This window comes from Pygocentrus nattereri, chromosome 9 (assembly GCF_015220715.1).
Source record: "Pygocentrus nattereri isolate fPygNat1 chromosome 9, fPygNat1.pri, whole genome shotgun sequence".
Taxonomy (NCBI): domain Eukaryota; kingdom Metazoa; phylum Chordata; class Actinopteri; order Characiformes; family Serrasalmidae; genus Pygocentrus; species Pygocentrus nattereri.
Window position 1 is genome coordinate 35,835,414 of NC_051219.1, and position 19,493 is coordinate 35,854,906.

At 38.6% G+C, this 19,493-nt stretch overlaps 2 protein-coding genes across 3 annotated transcripts in view; one reads left to right on the forward strand and one right to left on the reverse strand.

Moving 5' to 3' along the window:
• Positions 1-8,773, reverse strand: part of klhl17 (kelch-like family member 17) — a 21,697-nt gene extending 12,924 nt beyond the window's left edge. The window contains exons 1-4 of one of the 2 annotated variants that reach the window (XM_017709278.2): positions 8,337-8,773; positions 4,025-4,286; positions 1,000-1,121; positions 19-240 (exon numbers count right to left, since the gene is read on the reverse strand). In XM_017709278.2, the coding sequence (XP_017564767.1) occupies positions 19-240; positions 1,000-1,121; positions 4,025-4,238 (558 nt within the window). In that variant the 5' untranslated portion in view covers positions 4,239-4,286; positions 8,337-8,773. Of the gene's footprint in view, positions 1-18; positions 241-999; positions 1,122-4,024; positions 4,287-7,216; positions 7,411-8,336 lie in introns of those variants that run through there. The other variant, XM_017709286.2, reaches the window with a different exon arrangement.
• A 111-nt stretch (positions 8,774-8,884) lies between these two features.
• The window catches only part of noc2l (NOC2-like nucleolar associated transcriptional repressor), a 47,508-nt gene continuing 36,899 nt past the window's right edge, over positions 8,885-19,493 (forward strand). Inside the window, exons 1-9 of the mRNA XM_017709298.2 lie at positions 8,885-8,904; positions 11,294-11,416; positions 12,605-12,785; positions 14,011-14,127; positions 16,777-16,891; positions 16,971-17,064; positions 17,196-17,274; positions 17,384-17,494; positions 17,733-17,846. Of these exons, the coding sequence (XP_017564787.1) occupies positions 8,885-8,904; positions 11,294-11,416; positions 12,605-12,785; positions 14,011-14,127; positions 16,777-16,891; positions 16,971-17,064; positions 17,196-17,274; positions 17,384-17,494; positions 17,733-17,846 (954 nt within the window). The remainder of the gene's footprint in view (positions 8,905-11,293; positions 11,417-12,604; positions 12,786-14,010; positions 14,128-16,776; positions 16,892-16,970; positions 17,065-17,195; positions 17,275-17,383; positions 17,495-17,732; positions 17,847-19,493) is intronic.

The window sequence follows — 19,493 nt, forward strand, 5'->3', positions numbered from 1 at the left end:
TCTACTGTCCTTCCTTACCTGTTTGAGTGGAAGCAGCATGAATTCCTCGGTCTTGGATACCTCCACGAAGTGCTGCAGGACGTACTTGTGGGCAGACTTTAGCAAGTCACTACATGAGTGTGTATCAGCAAAGCCACGAATGCCCAGGCAATTTGAGGGGTCCAGCTGACTCAGGAGAAACTTACAGCAGGCATCTCTCACCCCGTTCAGCTGTAGGAGACTGGCTGCAGGCAGCAGGGTCTTCACACGGCATGCGTATATGACCAAGAAGATTAGCCACAGCGGAGATATGCATTATAAATGTTCTCTTAGATCATGACAGAAATCACTTAAATAAATGGGGACCAAGAACAAAATGCTGACTTTGACTAAAAGCTAGAAATGCTGGCATTGAACATTTGTAGTCCCTCAAATTTCTTTTCATAATGTTCTCTATTCTTGCTTTTTTATTTTTTTGTATTTGGATCTTTCATTTTTTTGCATTACATTAGAATTAATTATACAGTTTTTAAAATACATTATAAAATTTCAATAAATAAATAAATAAACAAACAAACATATACAATAAATAAATATAAACATCAACATGTACAGGGCAACAGATAAAATGAAGATGTTGATTAGAGAGTATTGTCACCATTTCCTATTTCTTTTTCCAAAACAATAGTCATTATTAATGAACATAATTAATGCAAACTTAAAATAATTGAAATAAAATGTACTTTTCAGGACTTTGGGTAAACTTCTAGTCCTTATGTCCGTTACTGTGACGCATGAACGTGCCGCTTAAAGCATTTCCATCTGAGAGACACAAAGTCTTCGTGTTATCAGCTGGACTGTTATGAGTCTGGATGCAGTGAATCTGCATCAGCACCCACAGTGGCTCAAGTGTTTTTCTAACATGTATGCATCAACAAAGCCTATTTGTTATGAATTAATTACTCAAAAGATTACACTCCTCTTCCACCATGTTAAGTTCCTTTACTAAAGAATGTGTACCTGCACATTTCCTTCTCCCACCACTATCTCAGCAGTGTAGGCGTACTGCACCAACTGCTCCAGCGCCTGCGGATCAATGTCATGCAGGGTCACGTGCGTCTGACGGCTCTCCGACATCTCGTCTGCAAAATCAGAGACACACAGAGAGACACACAGAGACACACAGAGACACACAGAGACACACAGAGACACACAGAGACACACAGAGACACACAGAGAGAGACAGAGAGAGACAGAGAGAGACAGAGAGAGACAGAGAGAGACAGAGAGAGACACAGACACAGACGGTCAGGCTGGCAGGTAGTTAGAAAGCATGGTGATTCTAAAGCCTGATGGAGGTTATATTAAACAATTCAATTTATAATTCGTATTATCAGGCAGTCACATTTTTGAAGGAAACCCGTTTAGTAAATAAAAAGGAATTCCATTCACATTTACAATTTTGAGTGCTCGTTACTGACTGCTTTCCATACAATCAGTACTCGACAGAGATTACGTACCAGGGTATTAGACTTATTGGCCTGACAGAACAGACACAAAATCTTCCTTGACACTAGAAAGTAATCAATTTTCATAACTAGGAAGGCTCAATCAGAATTGGATAGTTTTTGCACCTAATACGCAATATGGGGCAGTCGTGGGCTGGAGGTTAGGGAACAAGCTGGAAGGTCACCGGTTCAATCCCCCAAGCCGACAGTACGTGACTGAAGTGCCCTTGAGCAAGGCACCTAACCCCCCCAACTGCTCCCTGTGCGCTGCAGATAGGGCTGCCTACACTCTGGACAAGTGTGCTCGTTAGCGTGTATGTGGTGTTTCACTGCAGGAATGGGTCAAATGCGGAGGTGAAATTTCCCCGTTGTGGGACAAATGAGGGTCACTTAATTCATCTAATTAATGTTCGACCAATTTTTTTTTTTTAACATAAATGCTGTGACCCAAAAAAGTGCACTAGTGTGTAAAACATATTATAGTATAATTATTAAGGATGTAACAACACAGTGCATAACTCATTAAATATTAAACCTGTAGCATATCAGACTGTTTGTTGATTGTTACATCATGAATAGCATGTTACTCTAAAGCTAATGTGGCTAGAGCATCAGAATAGGACACTGCAAGGGATATGCCTGCAGATCTGTCTAGAAGGTGTGTACACGGCTGGAGTTGGGTGAAATTTGTGCAGTTTGAAAGCCAGCAGCAAACAATTGTACTAGAAACAAAGAAAAATGGGACATCGAAAGGAAATTTTGGTGATGGTCATACACAAAGCCAATCAGACAACAGCCACAAAGGCAAAGAAGTCATATAGAACAGGAAAAGAGTACACAGCATCAATACTCTTCTCAGTCTTGGATTTTCTTCCATCTTCTGCCTGCACAATTCTATTGGTTGATGTGCCTCTGCGTCATTACGGTTGCAGCAAATTTTGAAATGGTTTGAACTTTGCTGAAGCTCAACAAAGCACCTTTTCACTGCAAACAGGCGCATTTCTAGTCCGACATAGCTGATGCAGCATCCTCACTGAAATACACTGGTGCAGCTTTTCTGGTGCTGCACAGGTTCTAGTTTATAGGCACCCTAAAGTAGTTTTGATTTTAAAAACACTCTACTTTAATAATGTTAAATGCTCTAATACACTGAACACAGAAACATTAAAATATTTCTTATTTCATTTTTTATTTTGTTGTATTAAATCATGACATGACTGTCTTGTATCGAATTCTGAATTTTGTTAATTTTGTGAACCATTACACCCCTAAACATTATGCATAAGCCTCTGTTGTATTTGAGTTGTTTTTAAATATAGGCAACAAATTTTCTCATTTAAGATTTAAGAAATTAAGATGCCACTTTGTCTTGTTGAAGAGCAAATAGTTGTTATCTGTGTTGCTAATAAAAAGCAGGGGTGCACCAAAGTCAATGTTTTTAATGCACATCTGCATTGTCAATAATAAATATTCATATAATGAATCCACTTGATTAAGGTTACAATAAAATCTTTATTTCTTCCTGTAGGGTTGCATCTGCGCTATTGATAAATACATCATCAAATATCGGATTGACAATTGGCCTAATCTAAATTTCTGTCTGATGACAGTGTTTTTTAAGCAAATTTGCCTACAGTGACAAGATTCCAAAACATCATCTAAGTGTTGGCTTCAGGCACTTATGGTTAAAAAAGTCTTTGCCCAATTTGGCTGCAATGTAATCATATAAATCAGAACTATTTTAAAATGGTCTGTGCACCCCTACTCCAAACCATTTAGCATTTTAAAAGAATATTAACATACCAATAACAGGTGACTGAGGAACAGATTCATAAGTGGAATGCTGCTTTGGCTCACACCAACTTGCAAAATTACAATGCAAATCAGTAGTTAAATGTGTCTTGTTGTGAATTGCACTGGTGTACGGTAAATTCAGAATAGTACAGTTCTGCCCACACTGTCCTGAGACATACCATCACACTCTAACCTGAGGTGCACTGGAGAGGAGCACAGATAGGAAAAACACGGCACCTGCTGACCTAAGACCGGAAAGGGAAGAGAATACAGCATGGAAAACATAATGGGAGTTGAAGTAAAGCAGGAAGTGATTCAACAGAAAGCGGAGCTAGCTGTGAGACACAAACAAACAAGAGTGAGCTTTAATATCAGATTGAAATTAACAGCTAACTTAAATAGGAAGGCTTGGAGTGTAACAATAACGATGAACTTGAGATTTCCAATACGCATAACTGGTGACAAATGAGGTTTTGTTGTTACGTTTCCAATGACATTAAACCCATTGTGAAAATGAGGTTAAATGCAAGTATGATTGCATTAGTTGGATACGCTTATGCAGTTGGGAAACACAGAGATGGCTGGGTAAAGTAATGGAGTAATGAGAGAGGCCCGGAAGATATTTAGCTACCAAATTAAGACAGTGTGCTCTATCTTCAGCGAAATATATTCAAAACGGTTTCCTCACTGCTACATTTATTCAACATCAAAACAGCCCAAACAGAATGTAGAAAATAACCTACTTGTAAACATGGCATGAAAGTAGGGGCTGCAGGAAGCCAGCACCACCTTGTGCGCCTTGATCTCCTTGTTGGCCACATGCAGGACAATGTCACAAAGCAGCCCCCGCTGCCGCATTCTGTTCATGGACACGAAGGAGTCGTGGTAGTGGCGTTTGGAGTTGTGCGAGATGCTGTGGCCATCTCGATTCAGTAGTTGCATGCCCCCCTCCATCATGGCGCTGTGCTCAGAGGCCCGCTGCTGCCTGAGCTTCACTCTCAGCAACTGTAAGCACAAGAGAGCAACATTTCCCTTTATGCCTAATCAGCATTCACTCTCATTAATATAGAACAGAAACCTTAACCAGGTCCTTGTCCTTGATGGCTCTGATCCTAAAGAGACAAGACTGGCAGTGATTGTAACAACAACCGACAAGCAGCCTACGTCATCAGCAGGCCAAATCTGGACTGCGCTGTGTGGGGTTCTCACAGTTGAGTGGTAAACCTATAATATTAACCATATAAATCAAGCAACAGGGATGTGCAATTTCTTGTAATTTTGATATTTGAGTATGCATAGGAGTTAACATTAATAAATGGATATTTGAAGAAGAAAAAGGCTGCTAAAATGGTTGTTGGCTTAAAAGATACATTATCCATGCAAATCAAGCACCAGTCATATGACTGTCATTCAAGTCTACATAAGAGTTAACATCAATAAACAGACATTCAGTTAACCAGGGAAAGAAAAAGTAAAAAATCATGTAAATTTACCTTTTTAGAAGAAAAGCAGAGGAATAAATAGTTTTTCCCCCCAAATTCCCCCCAAATTTAAACACGGCAAATGAGTAGGTTTTCATGTCTGATCATGGAGGCTACATATTTGAATGAGCTAATGAGTTATGGGGGCCAATCAATGTTGGATGCTGTTGGAGACTCATTGTCTTTTACAGATGTTATTTTCTTGTCAGTCAAGAAGCGATTTTTCCATGGGTGGGAGCATTTTTTTGGAATAGAGCAGTAATAGATCGGTAAGTGGCCTTACTAATGCAGTTACGTCAGATGTTAGAAATAGATGGGCAACAGCAGCTCCATGGTAGGGCTGTTTAGTGAAAGAGACTGTAAAAGTGTTATAGACCAAGGAAGATATGTTAAGGCCTGTTACAAACTTCAAATAAAACGCATGTCTTTCACAAACTTCAAACACCACTGTTAAATCTAGAAAGGCCAAAAAAAAGTTTTTAAACTTATGTAAATCGCTGTTAAGTTAGTGCTAATATACTATTATAATTCCATAAGGGTACTAGCAGAAATGATTGTTAATGTAGAGGTGCTTTTTGTCCCTCGTCTTTGACCAAGTTCAGATATTGCTGGTCCAAACTGAAGATTAGCTCTAATAATGGCTCATGGTTGACTGCCAAGTATGCCTATATGCATTTAAGCTAAATGCTAAACAAAAGCAGCCCAACAGAAAGGTTATATAACCACAAGTGTGGGTCTTTGGGGAAGAGTTTAAATACACAGCATTAAAAGCATCAGCCCAACATATTAATCCAAAAAGATTGCATAATGCCTGTGAATCACAAAAAAATAGCCAGCTTTTTCAGTTCTGCTGCTACACCACTGCTCAACTGTCCTTTAGCCTACACATTCAGCACACAGAATGGTGGCCTCCAGCTAGACCAGCTGCAGAGTGCTATAAAAGCAGAGCAAAAAGAAAAAGGAAAGCAGACAGACTAAAGGTCTTGTGCTACAAAAATAATCAAACAATCGCCCAATTACTGCTGGACACAGACACTTGCTTGTTTCATTTTCTATATATGGCAACATCATGTTTCAGTCAAATCTACAGGTTCTATCTACTGACTGCTGGCATTTCGGTTTACCAACAGCACTTTGGCACCCTGGCTTTAACAATAGCTGAGCAAACATATGATGGGCATGATTGTACACTGGAAACTCTAGTGTTGGGTGTGTTTCCACAAGCTACACACATTTGTCTCTCCATCGAGAGTACTATTATGGAAAATGGATGCTTGATCCACAACTGTAGGGTTAACATTAATATATTTAATTTACAGGCTTGAATGAACGTGATAGAATGAACTGGCAAAGAAATGTAAAGAAAGGCCACAATATGTATGGTCCCAAACATAACAATTATAATAAATATTGCTTTCTGTGGATATGTTTTCAGTTTAATAAATACAGAAATCAGGATTTATGCCCAGTTTCTATATTATACTCTTTTATGGATAACCATTAACAGATATGTACAACATGTAAACTATCAGATATTGCATCAACCCACCATCTGTGCATCCCTAATAGGGATATTTTGCACACATTGGCATTCATTAAATTTAATTTAGTCAACAAGAGAGGTAACACGGTGCTGGTATACTCATTTTAGCTGTACTTTTATTATGAATAATGCAGTTAAGTGAAAGTGCACAGTGCAGGTGCACAGTGTAATAGGCTTAAGTGTTACAATGACCAGTTGTGTAGCCTGGGACAAAATGACTGAAGGGTTTCAGGTCCCGATAAACCTTTGGTTCCAAATATCCGCCACTGCACAGCGAAACCTGATAAAACCTAAATAATGTACTGTGTAAAGCACACGGAGCAGAACAGAATGGTACTTGCACTTGAACGGTCAGGTTAAGGCCTGTACAGCTGCTCTGTTCTCTCTAACGTCAAACACAGGGGAAAAAATGCAAACAAGCTGGCCTGTTACGGCTTTATCAGTTCTTCCATTAGAACTGGTGAGGAGAAAAAAACTGCTTGTGTAAGTGATACTTCCTGAGTGTCCTTAGGAGATCCCAACAGAAATCCTAAGAAGAGGACCTTATCTGCGCGCAATAGTAAAAATTCCCTGTGCACTCTCACTTCAAACACACTGCACAGTACTTACTGTGCAGACACCCTCATTACCATGCCCACTCTCTATACAGCAACACCCCTCCATCTGACTCAGCAGACCGTGCTCCTCTCAGAGCTACAGCATTAACATTAACAGATGCACTAAATAAACGCGTTTCAGCAGCTCAGACTGGCTGATGCGCGTCTCCTCTTGCGTGTGAACCACAGCAATGCAGATACCCAGCAGTCCTGTTTAAAAGGACTGAGGACTTGCTCTTGCATTTCCTCACCCAACACCCCCCTCCACCCACCCAGCCATCAGAGGGAACACTCAAAGGGAACGCGTTGTCTTACCTGTCACTACAGACGCTCGCTCGTTTAAGCTTCGGTCCTCTGTTAACGCATGAAGCAGACTGAGCCAGCTCTGCGCCGTAGCGTCCAGCAGCTGAGCCGTGCAGGACATATGAAAAATGTATAAGCCCCTTTAGTTTGGGGTTTTGTATGCTGTTGACGTAAATGCAAACCGTACGAGCGCTGAGCACTGACATCACATTTTAAGGTGGAACGGCCCGACCGGTGGTATATACCATTACAACAAACATTCATCTGCAATTATTAAATAGCTGTTACATAGAAAATACCTAACACGACGCCGGCCAAATATAACACATAATTCATGTCGCTGAAAAAAATGGGATTCCGTCTAGGTAGCTAGGTATCTCTCATGGTGCTAAGCCAGTCCACCTTAAGAGCAGCGGACAGTTTACTTGAAATCCGTCTTGTATCCGTACACACAAAAAAAAAACTATAACCCGAAACATGTCTGTTTAAATTGCCGTAGCTATCGCTACCAGTATGTATACACCTTTACAGCTTGTTACTCGGACGCAGCGACGCACGTTTAGCCGTTGGAGCTAGTTTAAAAGGATAAAGGGAAGCTAGCTAGCAGCAAGCTAACAGCCTGGTCTAACCAGTGTTTAAACCAGCTTGCCTGGTGGCAACAGCGTGAGGTATAAATAAAGCACTGAAAATGACACCAGGTAGAAACTAAAATGAATAGAATGTTTTTCTTTTGGGTTTCTTTCCTGGTTATGTTTAGCCGTGTACCAGCAGACTGTCGATGCTGTCACAGCTTGAACAAAGGCAATAAAGAGAGGCAGACGCGACCATTAGGTTTGAGACTTAGAGATTTACTAACTTTACCTCACCGGCAACCAAGCGCTTTCATTTCTTAACATTTGTCTAGCTGACAACCGCTTAAGCTTCTTCATTACAAGCCGAAGGCAGCTTCTTATTCGAATTTTCCCGTTCCACCTTAAATGGTGCAGCAGTTTCATTCTGTCAGAATGTAACTGCTGCACCACCGTTTAAGGTGGAACGGGAAAATTCGAACCCTTGCTGCAAGAAGCTGGCAAACAGGGAGCTGATTTCAGCCTTGTTTCATTACAGACTATCAAACCCCGAATAAACTCACCTGACGACGTCGCTTGTGTCTGACTGACAGCGCGTGTTTCCTCCTGTGAAGAGCTCTCTCCAGCTTTATGTGCGGGCAGGGATGATGCCCAAAATGTAACGATGTACTCTATTTAAGCTAACATAACTATAACGGCAAACGAGTCACATATATGCGATTGACATGCAGGCGATTACGGCATGTCGCGTCAAAAACACACAGCTCCCTCCCTTACATTCCCTTATATTCCCTTATAATTCCGTGCCTTAGATAGCCTCGGAAAAACAAACATAATTTTCTGTTGTACGTCCCCGAACGAACGCATGGAATCTCTCAGCAGCACAGAGTAAAACAGAGGAGATGACGTTCCCTAGTGAATCGTTTTAATCAAACGTAACTAACAAAGTAAAGTTCGTGGGAAACAATGGTAAAATTTGCCGAGTTCGTTTTCCTGACTTGAGCTTCTTTTTCAGTTTTCTCGCGATGTAACTACACGTGACACAAAAGATCAACAGAATGCAGCAGGGCATTGTGGGTACGGCGTCCAAAACGCACGTTGGTGATCCAGCATGGCAGGGAAACACAAGAGGTGAGCCTTCTTTGAGCTAATATTTCTTTAAATATGTAAGTAATTCGTTTGCACAAGTGGCGACCAGCTGTCAGAGATTAGTGTCACTTCACAAGATTAAAACTTTGCTGTCTGAATGTCTGAGTGTTTTTCCAAAAGTAGCTACTAGCTGCTAATACCAGCTAGCGCGCTAACGTGGAAACCAAACTCGTGAGCTTTAAATTTCAGGGACGCTTAATTTATTTTTTTGTGATTTATTCCATTAAAATGCCTAATAAACGTCAAATATCCAGTTTATTGATATTTTTTCCATTTGTAAGGATACTTCACGGGCAATCAGTAAAGCTCAAAGGGGAACTCCACCAGCAGTTTTACGTTACTTAATGGGTAAAGTGAAAACTGTTCGGAGCGGTTTTGTGTGAATTACTCAGTTCTGAAGAAGCTGAACGAGTCAGAACTGTTCACAGTGATGGTGATAAAAGCCTCTAAAAGCGAATGAAGTGCTTAGATGCAGGCTGCCTGATGTCTGACACACTGTTTTAAGCAAAAAATTCATCAAATGTATTTTGGTCCGTTAATTTAAATCCCTTAATAACAGGGATTCATGCAGGGTGTTATGGCAAAATAGCCCCCAAAGAAAATATATTTTCCAGATTTATTTTACTTTTATAAACATTGCATATAAAACTCAGAAACGCGTAGGTTCTGTAGTGATTTTGGATAGTAAGTAAAATGGCTATATTTGTGATTCCTAGTTCCTGTCGCTTTCACTGAAACGGTATCATCACCTTCTTCCCCATTGGTCAGTTCATCAGTGGTCAGTTTCTGAACATAGTATTGCTTTGGACATGATAGTGGATTGGGGATATGTCGCAGGACAATGCTGGCATAGTAGCCAGACACAACATTGCTGGTGGGTTTTAGACATGAGTGTCCCTGCAGTGTTGAGAGTGGTTTGCCACCCAAGAAAATTCAGCCAAGAGTGAATTTGCTGAAGACATCAGTGATGTCATTGCACGCTCTGTCAGTGTTTTTGTCAGTTTTATGAGGAAAAACAGCAAAACATGAACATCAACAAGAGTTCCACTGAATGTACAGTAGACTAATTTTGCCATACTAATAAATAAGGTAATTAAATATGGAAACGGTCACAGTAAAACCAGGGCAATAAGACATGAATGTCAGGTTTATTCACAGAAAAAAAAGAAAAAAACTACTGAAACTCATGAAAGCCATGAATCAGTTGGAATCAGTTATCAAAAACTGTAATGGTGATTAAAAAGAACGTATTAAGGATTCTAGGAGGTTGTGACAAAGTATAGTTAACGTTGTCACAGCCTCCTAGAAAGTTGCCAGGACAGCGTTGTCTTTACATTTATGAGAAATTACACTTCAATGATGTGACAATGTAGAAAGCACCAAGCAGTCAATGTTATGGGTGCCAAAACAGTACGTTGTGGCAACATAACTGTGTTTGCAGGGCTATTAGGAATAAAACCTGATGGTTTTGCTTCCTAACAGGAATTGGCTTAATGGTTGCCTTTAGATGCCATTAGGAAACATGTGGAATCAGTCACATCTGATTAAACGATCAAACACTTGATTAATTGATCAAAATCCTTTACACTGTGATATCAACCCATCAGGAAAACACAGAATACCATTAACCACCACTGGAAACCAGGAATCAACAGACAATTTTAATGGGTTCTATGATTTTTTTTTCCCCAACAAGCAATGTTGAGCAGCTTCTGCCATTGTGGCAGAGAGTGCATGTTCACGTGACGTCACTGGAGCTGAGAGTGCATGTCGCTGGGAGTGCATATGTGCTGATGGACTCTACTGCAGAAACTGACCATTTATGAATAGTTAGGGGACGGCAACAGTCTAATAGCTTTAACTGTACATGAGCAAGTTCACCAATGCACTAAATAACAATCTAATATGCATTTGCTTGCTGACTAATAAACAGTTTAATGGCTTAGTTAGCAATAGTTTGCTAATGTTTAGGAGCACTTTTCACTGCAAGGTTCAGAGTGGTTCACCAGCCAAGAGTAGTTTAGTGGTCAGAAACTTATCAGTTATAAAGGGCTAGAGCAGCGGTCACCAGCTCTGGTCCTGGAGATCTACTTTCCTTCAGAGTCTAGTTCCAGCCACAGTCTTCCACACCTGGTACAGCTAAGTACCTAATTCAGAAGTCATTGGTTTGGTTCAGATGCAGGATAGCTAAATAGGAAATATCATATTTTTCATTAATCCACATTTGGATGAAACAGGCTTCAGACAATTCTTGGAGGACATACAAGGATAAATGTTAGGTTCCTTATATGCTAAAGATGTTCCTTTTTTATCATGTTTATCTATTTATGCTTGTGACACCTTTTCACTGTCATATTGTTTTGTGCTGCAGGAAGCTGGAGGATCTCAGTGTAGATGAGTTCCTGTTGTCTGGATTTGATTCTTTTGAGGGTGATGACTCTGAAAATGAGATTCCAGATTGTGGATCAGAGGAGCAGCCTGTATCTCAGGAGAAGTAAGTTTTTGCTTTTTATGTGGGGTTTGCAGTGTAGCAGGAGGAGATTGAGCAGCTACTGGTTTGAAAAGCACTAAGTGTTTTACAGATGGGTGTTGAAGTTAAACAGTAATAGAAAAAAATGTCTTAACTAATTGACTTAAACTTATATAAGTCAATGAATCAAAAAAAAAAAAAAAAATACCAAAAGAGATAGTTTCAATTGTTTCTGCATGTAGCGTCTGTGGTATCTGCATATCTAAAATCACATATTGGTACATAAACAGAGAGACATGGGTACCAAGGTGCTTTAAGGTTATTGAGAGCTGTAAAATCTAGTGAAAGAACTTTAAAATCTGTCTTGAAATCTACAGACGGCTGCACTCTTCTTGGAATGGTGAAATAGGAGCTGTCTCTTTTTTGTTAGGATTCATGCTGCTGCATTTTATGTGTGTTTTAAAGAGCATTACAGTGATAAACTATGCTTATAACAAATGGCGTTTCTCTACATCACTTAGACTGAAAAATTAAACTTTAGCAATATGTCTCAAATGATCAAGAGCTTAAGTTACTGTGTTTACTTACGGGATAAACAGAGCTCAGAATTTAAGATTATGCTCAGGTTTCATCCTTCAGGTTTGGTGTACTAAGCTACAGAGCCGAGCTTCTCATAAAGCATATTTCTTTGAAATTTATTACCAAGGCTCAGTATTTCAGTTTTTTCCTTGGTTTACTTCTAGAACAATTTCTGATATCCACTCAGAAATATGTGACACACGGGTGGCAAGCTTGTCAGCATCTGCTATCGTGTTTCCAAATGACATTACCTAGCATAACATGTTTATATAATATTAAGTTAATATAAGATTGTTTTGAATAGAGCTTTAAATAGAATAATTTGTGCCCTCTATATTGGTGAAAATTAATATTAACATGCATATTGTGACTGCTAATGTATAGATTTATAAACACTAAATGTAGATGTAGAAAAAAGTATTGTATGGTATATTAAAATACTAATATTAATGTAATCAAAAATCACATTTCAGGTGGTATTACGTGCATCAGCTCAGTCTTCACTGACTCCAGTGTATGAAAGCCTTTAGTCTATATATACTTGTCAGTTGTCTATATCTGCCATAGTGTGTTGTACATTTTAGGAGATGACTGGTTAGTTACTCAAATTCTTGTTCTTTCCTGTCTCAAAAGGTCTAAAAAGAAGGGCAAGGCATCTGAACACAAAGACCAGCTCTCCAGACTAAAGGACAGAGATCCGGAGTTCTACAAGTTTTTGCAAGAGAACGACCAGAAGCTTCTGAATTTTGATGACATAGATAGTTCAGAAGATGAAGAGGAACAGAAGTACCACAAACTCCCCACTGAACTACAGGCATGTCTTTATTCCACTGTATTGGCTGGGTCTGTCAGGTGTGCCTTTAAAAATTAGGCTGTTTATCTATGCAGCGTTATCATTCTCTTGCCATGTTATCCTGTTCTTTAATTCTACAGTATATTTGCCACAACTAACTAATGATGCGGAAGTCATAAAAATGAATTATGTGGTGAAAGTGCACTGTGTCATGCTGAACAGTTCTGATTATTTATATTTCCTGTAATGTGTTCACGTTTTTGTTGTGTAACTCTTACAAACAGTACGATTATCCACTGTGTAAGAAGCCAATTAGGAAGTGACAGGATTGACCTCATCTGGTCCTCATTGAGAACAGTAGGATGTCTGGGTCCAGTTTATATACACTGTCAGTCTCCCAGCTGTGTGGATGTGTTGTTGTGCATCAGATGAAATATGAATTGTTGGCTGTCCAGAAGTGTTGGAGGCTGGCTGAGGCCTAAACTCTATATATATATATATATATATATATATATATATATATATATATATATATATATATATATATATATATATATATATATATATATATAGTGAAGGTGGACATGGAGATGGTTGGTGTGAAAGTAGAGGAGGCAGATGATATAGTGTGTGTTTATTTATCTATATGGCTCATATTCAACATATTATGAAAACAGTGAGACAAGTATGAATTCTTGAATAGAAAGAAAAATTAAGCATTATTTCTACATTCCGGTTGGAACGCTGCCCCCTAGTGCACACATTGTATATTAGAAGACTCCTATGTAAACGTCTGCACATGACGCCTGTGCATGTATCCTGATCCTCAGATGTATAAATATAATTCAGTCCTGAAAGAAAATCTTTTCTTTTCAGCCATTCATCATAAAATTTACAGTGTAAAGAGTAACAGATATTTTCAAATTATGTCAAAAACTGAAAAATGCCAAAAATGGAGATACAAGGTTTTCTTCAGACAGCAACGGTGTGTGTGTGTGTGTGTGTGTGTATATCTGTGTATATGTATGTATGTATATATGTGTATGTCAGAAGACATCTTTTGTTGATTTTAGGATTTAAAAATTTGCACATTCTCTGCAGAGAACACATTTTTTCTGCAAATGTATATAGTTGCTGTATATAATACAATATGAATCATGGTGTGTTTTCTAAGAAAGACGTTACATTTAAAATCAACCTTTGTTCACAGCTGACTTTTAACTGGAAGTTTTTTATGTGATATCAGGTGGCCAGCTCAGATGAGGATGAAGCAGATGAAAAGACTGAAAAGGCCAAGAAGTCTGCAGACAAGAGCACAAAAGTCACAGCTAAGATGATTGAGGAGTGGAGAGCAGAGCTCAAGGTAATATTTGGGTTTTGCTGATACTTTAAGCATTTTGCAGTATCGGTATATGAACTTGCTTCCTTGCCGATAAATTGCTTTTTATTGTTTATGTGCATAACTGATCTAACCGCGATAAGCAAAAAACACTTCTGTAGTCTGGCTCAATTCCTCGCCTACAGCATTACTGGATTGTTTGAAACTGGGCAAGTACAACCAACCGGCAGTTCTGTAGCATGTCCCGCTCCATGTCGAGTAAATTCAAACTCGCTTTTTGGTTTTGTGACAGACGAAGGAGGGAATGGAACAGTGCCTGCTTTACTCTCACAGCGAGAGGAAAAGGTGAAAAAGCTCCATGCGCTATGATATATAGCCAGACAAACGTGACTCATGCATGCAGCTCGAACCCTACCTGAAACATCACGTGTTTGGTGACAGTGAGGTTTCTGTATGTGGAGCTGTGTTCTGTAGTAGTTTATAGGCATTATGAATCCAAATGCCTACAGCGCAGCTCTAGTGGGCCAAATATGCAGACAAGAATCCAGAAAGCAGTAAATTATTTATAAAGTCCTGACCTATTGTTTTACATTTAATGAATAGGTTATGTAAATATAGTTTCTGGTCACAGCTGGCTACTTCCAAAAATTCCAAAGGAGCCATTTCCATTAGGTCATCATCAGAAAACATCTAATACACTCAGTACATTCAGCTGCTGCTTGTTATCACATTTTTGGTTGAACAACAACCTTAACACTCATGTTCCCTCATCAGTGTTGCTTTTTACAATGTAGTGATCATTTTTACTGCACAATTGCTCAGATACTTACAGTGAGTAATATATTTACAGTTCTATGTATTTGGGTAGTGTAGGCTTTATGCAGTTTTTAGTTAAATCTAGGTTTCCTCATTTACACTCACATAATGAAAAGGCAAGCTCTTCTCTTATTGTGTGCCCTTCAACACTGTCAGTGACTCATACTACGCATCTGTTCTATATAAAATTGTGCAAAGTTTTTTGTTTTAAAGTTTTTTTTTGAGCCTCTTTTTTGAGCTTAATTTTTAAAAGAATGTTACTGACTATTAAACATCAGTGAAAGCTATTTGATATTTTATCTGTTTATTATCTTAAAGGTAACTTAAATGTTGAAGGTGCTGTTTTGTAGCCTATAGTGTCTAAAGCTCAAAGCACTTTATTTTTTATGTGCTAATGTTTCTTTCAGTGTAACTTGAGTAGTTGTTGAGCGTTGCGTTCTTCTAAATGTTTACACTGCAAACATGAAATTTATGCTTAATGAATATCTGCCCCAAAAATAATTTATTGGTGTCCCTGATAAACCAGTGATCATTATTGGCCCTGAATAAATAAATAAAAAATTGTTTGACCCCAAATCATGTATCCCTGACTACCTCCAAAGGTGGTTTGAGTGATCGTATCGTAATGTGTCTCTGAGACCCTTAGTGCACTGTACACACTTGTACTTGCTGTCCACTTCTATTTGGATCACTTAGGTTACATGTCAGTGGCATGTGTGAACAAGGCCATAGCCTCTGGAAGCATGCAGCTGGTGTTTGTATGCTTGTATTGATAACATTACAGGTGGGGTGGGTCATATAACAGCATTTATCATTGTGAGAAATTGCAATGCAATGGCTTTGTTTACATGCAAAAATGTTTGCCAATCCGATTGAATATAATCGGATTACAGATTCAGACTGAGGTGTTTATATGCACACTCTACTCAACAATCTGATAAATCTTCATTTACATGTGCACTACTAGTAATGCGATGCAAAATGACATGCATGCATGAAGAAGCGCTTACAGTAAATGTCACCATGACAGCGAACATCACGTGAGGTTCACTCGGCATGAGACGAGTTTCCAGTTGACACGCTTGTGTTTTTAATCACTTTAAACTGATGTCAGACTCAGAAAAACGTACTTCACATGTACTTATAAAGGAAGTGGAGAAAAGACGTCGTGTCCTGAGACACATAAGCTGGACGTTTGTCCCACCGCTGTCTTTTAAAACTCAGAGCATAAACTTCGTCTCCTCTGCAGACCAGTTTCTGCTCCGCCATGGTGAACGGTATAAACCTTTCGCTATGACACGACACGCAGAACGTACGTACACCCTCCGGTTGGAGTGTAATCAGATTCAGGCGTTAACACAGATATTATTCTTCTATTTAATGGATTATTTTACCTACCTTGTTCAATCGGATAGAAATTGTATTCAGAATGGCCTCAATCAGACTAGACTATTCCGATTGAGGTGTTTACGTGGACGTATTTTTATTCCGATTGAGCTATTAGTCAGATTATTAAGCATATCATGGATGTCATCAGTACTTAAAGAACACTGATCAGCTGCATGTTTCATTCACAAAGAAATCATAATCAGGCCTGTTTAGTTGTATTTAGTGCAGTATGTGAATTGTTAAATAATCATTTTAATTGCAGTTTTTGATTTTATTTTTAAGTGTGGTACTACTAGTCTGTTGCATCAAACCTCAAACATACAAACATTATTGCACACCCGTAATTACAGGATAATGCTCACTTTTTTCAGAAACCTTTCTGATCTGTGATGTTTTATTAGAAGATCAAAAATGTCTTACTGACCTTTTTTTAATTGTTTGGACAAATTCTCCTGTCTTTCTCTGCAGAAAGATTCTTCTGCACGCTTGATAAGGGACATCACACAAGCCTTCAAGGCTGCAGTGGCAACTACAAAAGGAGAAAGTGAAGATAAGTGTCGTTACGTTGTGGCAGACAGTTCAAGTAAGTGCCTGTCTGTAATCAGATGGAATATGTGTTGTGGTATGTCGACCAGAATTACATGTATCTTTATTTCTTTCAGTATTCAATGCACTGATCCTGCTCTGCATAAAGGATATGCATGGTGCCCTGAACAAACTGTTAAATCTCAAAGCTCCCGAGAAAGACCAGAAGAAGTAAGTGGCTTCCTTCCACCATTAGTCATTTGTTTCTACTGCTATTTGAAATAATTCTTCAGTTTTCATGTGATGTATATTAGCTGCAGTTCATTATGCGAACTCCTCTATCTATCCGTTTGTCTTTGCAGATTAATATTGCCTTCCTCAAGTCCCAGGTGGCAGAAAAATCAGATTGACATTAAAATGTACCTAAGTGGCCTCGTCCAGGTTCGTTTAAAGTTGTTGTTTGTTTGCCTCTTAATCATCCAAAAAAAAAAAAAATAGCTGCATTATTTAACATGTAGAAAAGTAAAATGACACCCAAATGTGTCCACAGCTCCTCTCTAGCCTAACCGAGTCAACAGTTACAGCTGCAGTTCTTCGCCATGCCAACCAGATGGTGCCATACTACCTGTGTCTGCCTAAACAGGGACGGCAGCTGCTGAAGGTAAGCACTGAATGAATATATTGCCACTCTGGACTTTTTCCCCTACTGTTCTGTTTGAGAGGTTTCTATGTTGTTTTAATATGTATTCATGTAATTGTATTATAACATCATTACAGTAACTTTTGTTTATGCTTGAAAGAATTCTATCAGTGTTTAGTTGCAGCCATACTTTGGAGAGCGAGATGTTTTGAAGGATATTTAAAACAAAGCTTTCATTATTTCCCTTTTCTGTCTCTAGCAATTAATAAAGCAGTGGAGCACAGGTGAGGAGACGGTGCGTGTGCTGGCCTTCCTGGCTCTGAACAAGATCTGTCGCCACAAGCAGAATATATATTTGAACCCTGTCCTTAAGGTAAACCCCTCTTTTAAACACTCAGCATGGGTTTAATGCAGTTATCTTTACCTGAGTGTGTATCAGTACTGCTGGTTTGTACCTGTATGATTAAAGTATTAACCAGAATTTCATGAGATAATGGCCAAATTTATCAAAGTTATTAATTAAAGATATGACGACCTTCAGTGGTTTGTGCTCAGAGAAGGAGTTTTAGGCCAAGCAGTGAGTTCACTGCTCCTTTTACTGACAGATTTGTGGTGTTTAAATTACAACCATTAAAAGAACAGAATGTGAAATAAACAAAATTTAAAGAATAAATTAAAGAGATTTATAATACAATCAAATGATACATGTAGTGTGAGTATTTTTAAAATAATAAAAAATAACATATTAAACACATTTTATTGCAGTGTATGAGAGACTTCTGCGCTAGCTGGGTTTTTGTATTTATTATTATTTGGGTGGTGTCAGTAGTATAAAACAAAAGCACAGTGTAATATGAAAATGGCACATATATGCATGATAGTTGCAGATTCGTTTAAACCAACATGCATATAAAATAAGCTGATCCACTTTTGTACTGGACTGCCATGTCCACAACTGATTATTATTAATGTTTTTTTGTTTTAATTATCTTTATACTTAGTAGTTAATAGTTTAGGTTAGTTAACTGCAAGTCAAGCCTTTGTCAGATTGATTCAGCAGAGCTCATTTGCTCATTTTGCAGTTGGGTTAAACTATAAGCCCTTTTGATAAGGGCCAATGTCTAACTGTTGGTGTGCCAGTATGGCTCTTTTCTACCTGTGTAGTTCAAGTATTAATGATAATTTCTTTTAGACAGTGTCTTCACATTTCTTTAAAACATAGAAATGGAACAAGAGTCAAAATACAGTAACATGAAACAAGACTCAAAATACAATAACAAAACAGACCAGGTATATTTGGACTTCCTTTTTAAACCCTACAGTAATAATGAAAAATGCATGTGGTACATGCGGTTGTGGAGAATGATAATGATATTTACTAATAATTACCTTTTTACAAGCTGAATAAATGCAAGAATGATGAACAAATAATGCTAGAACAGCTTCTAAGAACTACATTAACAGTGTGGTTCACTCTGAGGTACTGAGAGCACAGACAGGCAGAGGACTGACCTTTCTGCACTTTTAATGACCAAAGTGAGGCAGTGGTCAATTTCTGTGCGCATATGCGCATCAAAATCATCAGTGAATAACAAAGATGTTTACTAACATGGACCACAGATCACACACCTCATGATTAGTAGATGCCCGCTCTGCAAACATATGAAGAAAATACAAACAGCTCAGCACTAACCACAGCAGGCTACAAACCTATAACTCTCTACAACCACAAGCTAAACCACGTGAAACCTACTTGAATAAACATCTAACAAGCATTATACATGCCGTCTTCACTTCACTTCATGTGCATAGCAAAACACAGTAAACTAATGCATGAACTTCACTCTGTGCTCCACTGAAGTGAATCACTTTGTCCAGCAAAGCCCTTCATTCAAATTATAATAATTAAAGAGCTAAATCCTCACTATTAGAGCATTTGTTTGCCACACGTTGGATGTTGTCATCTCAGACTTGAATGCAGTATCTGTTTACTTGCGCATTAAGGTGCTCTATAAAAGTT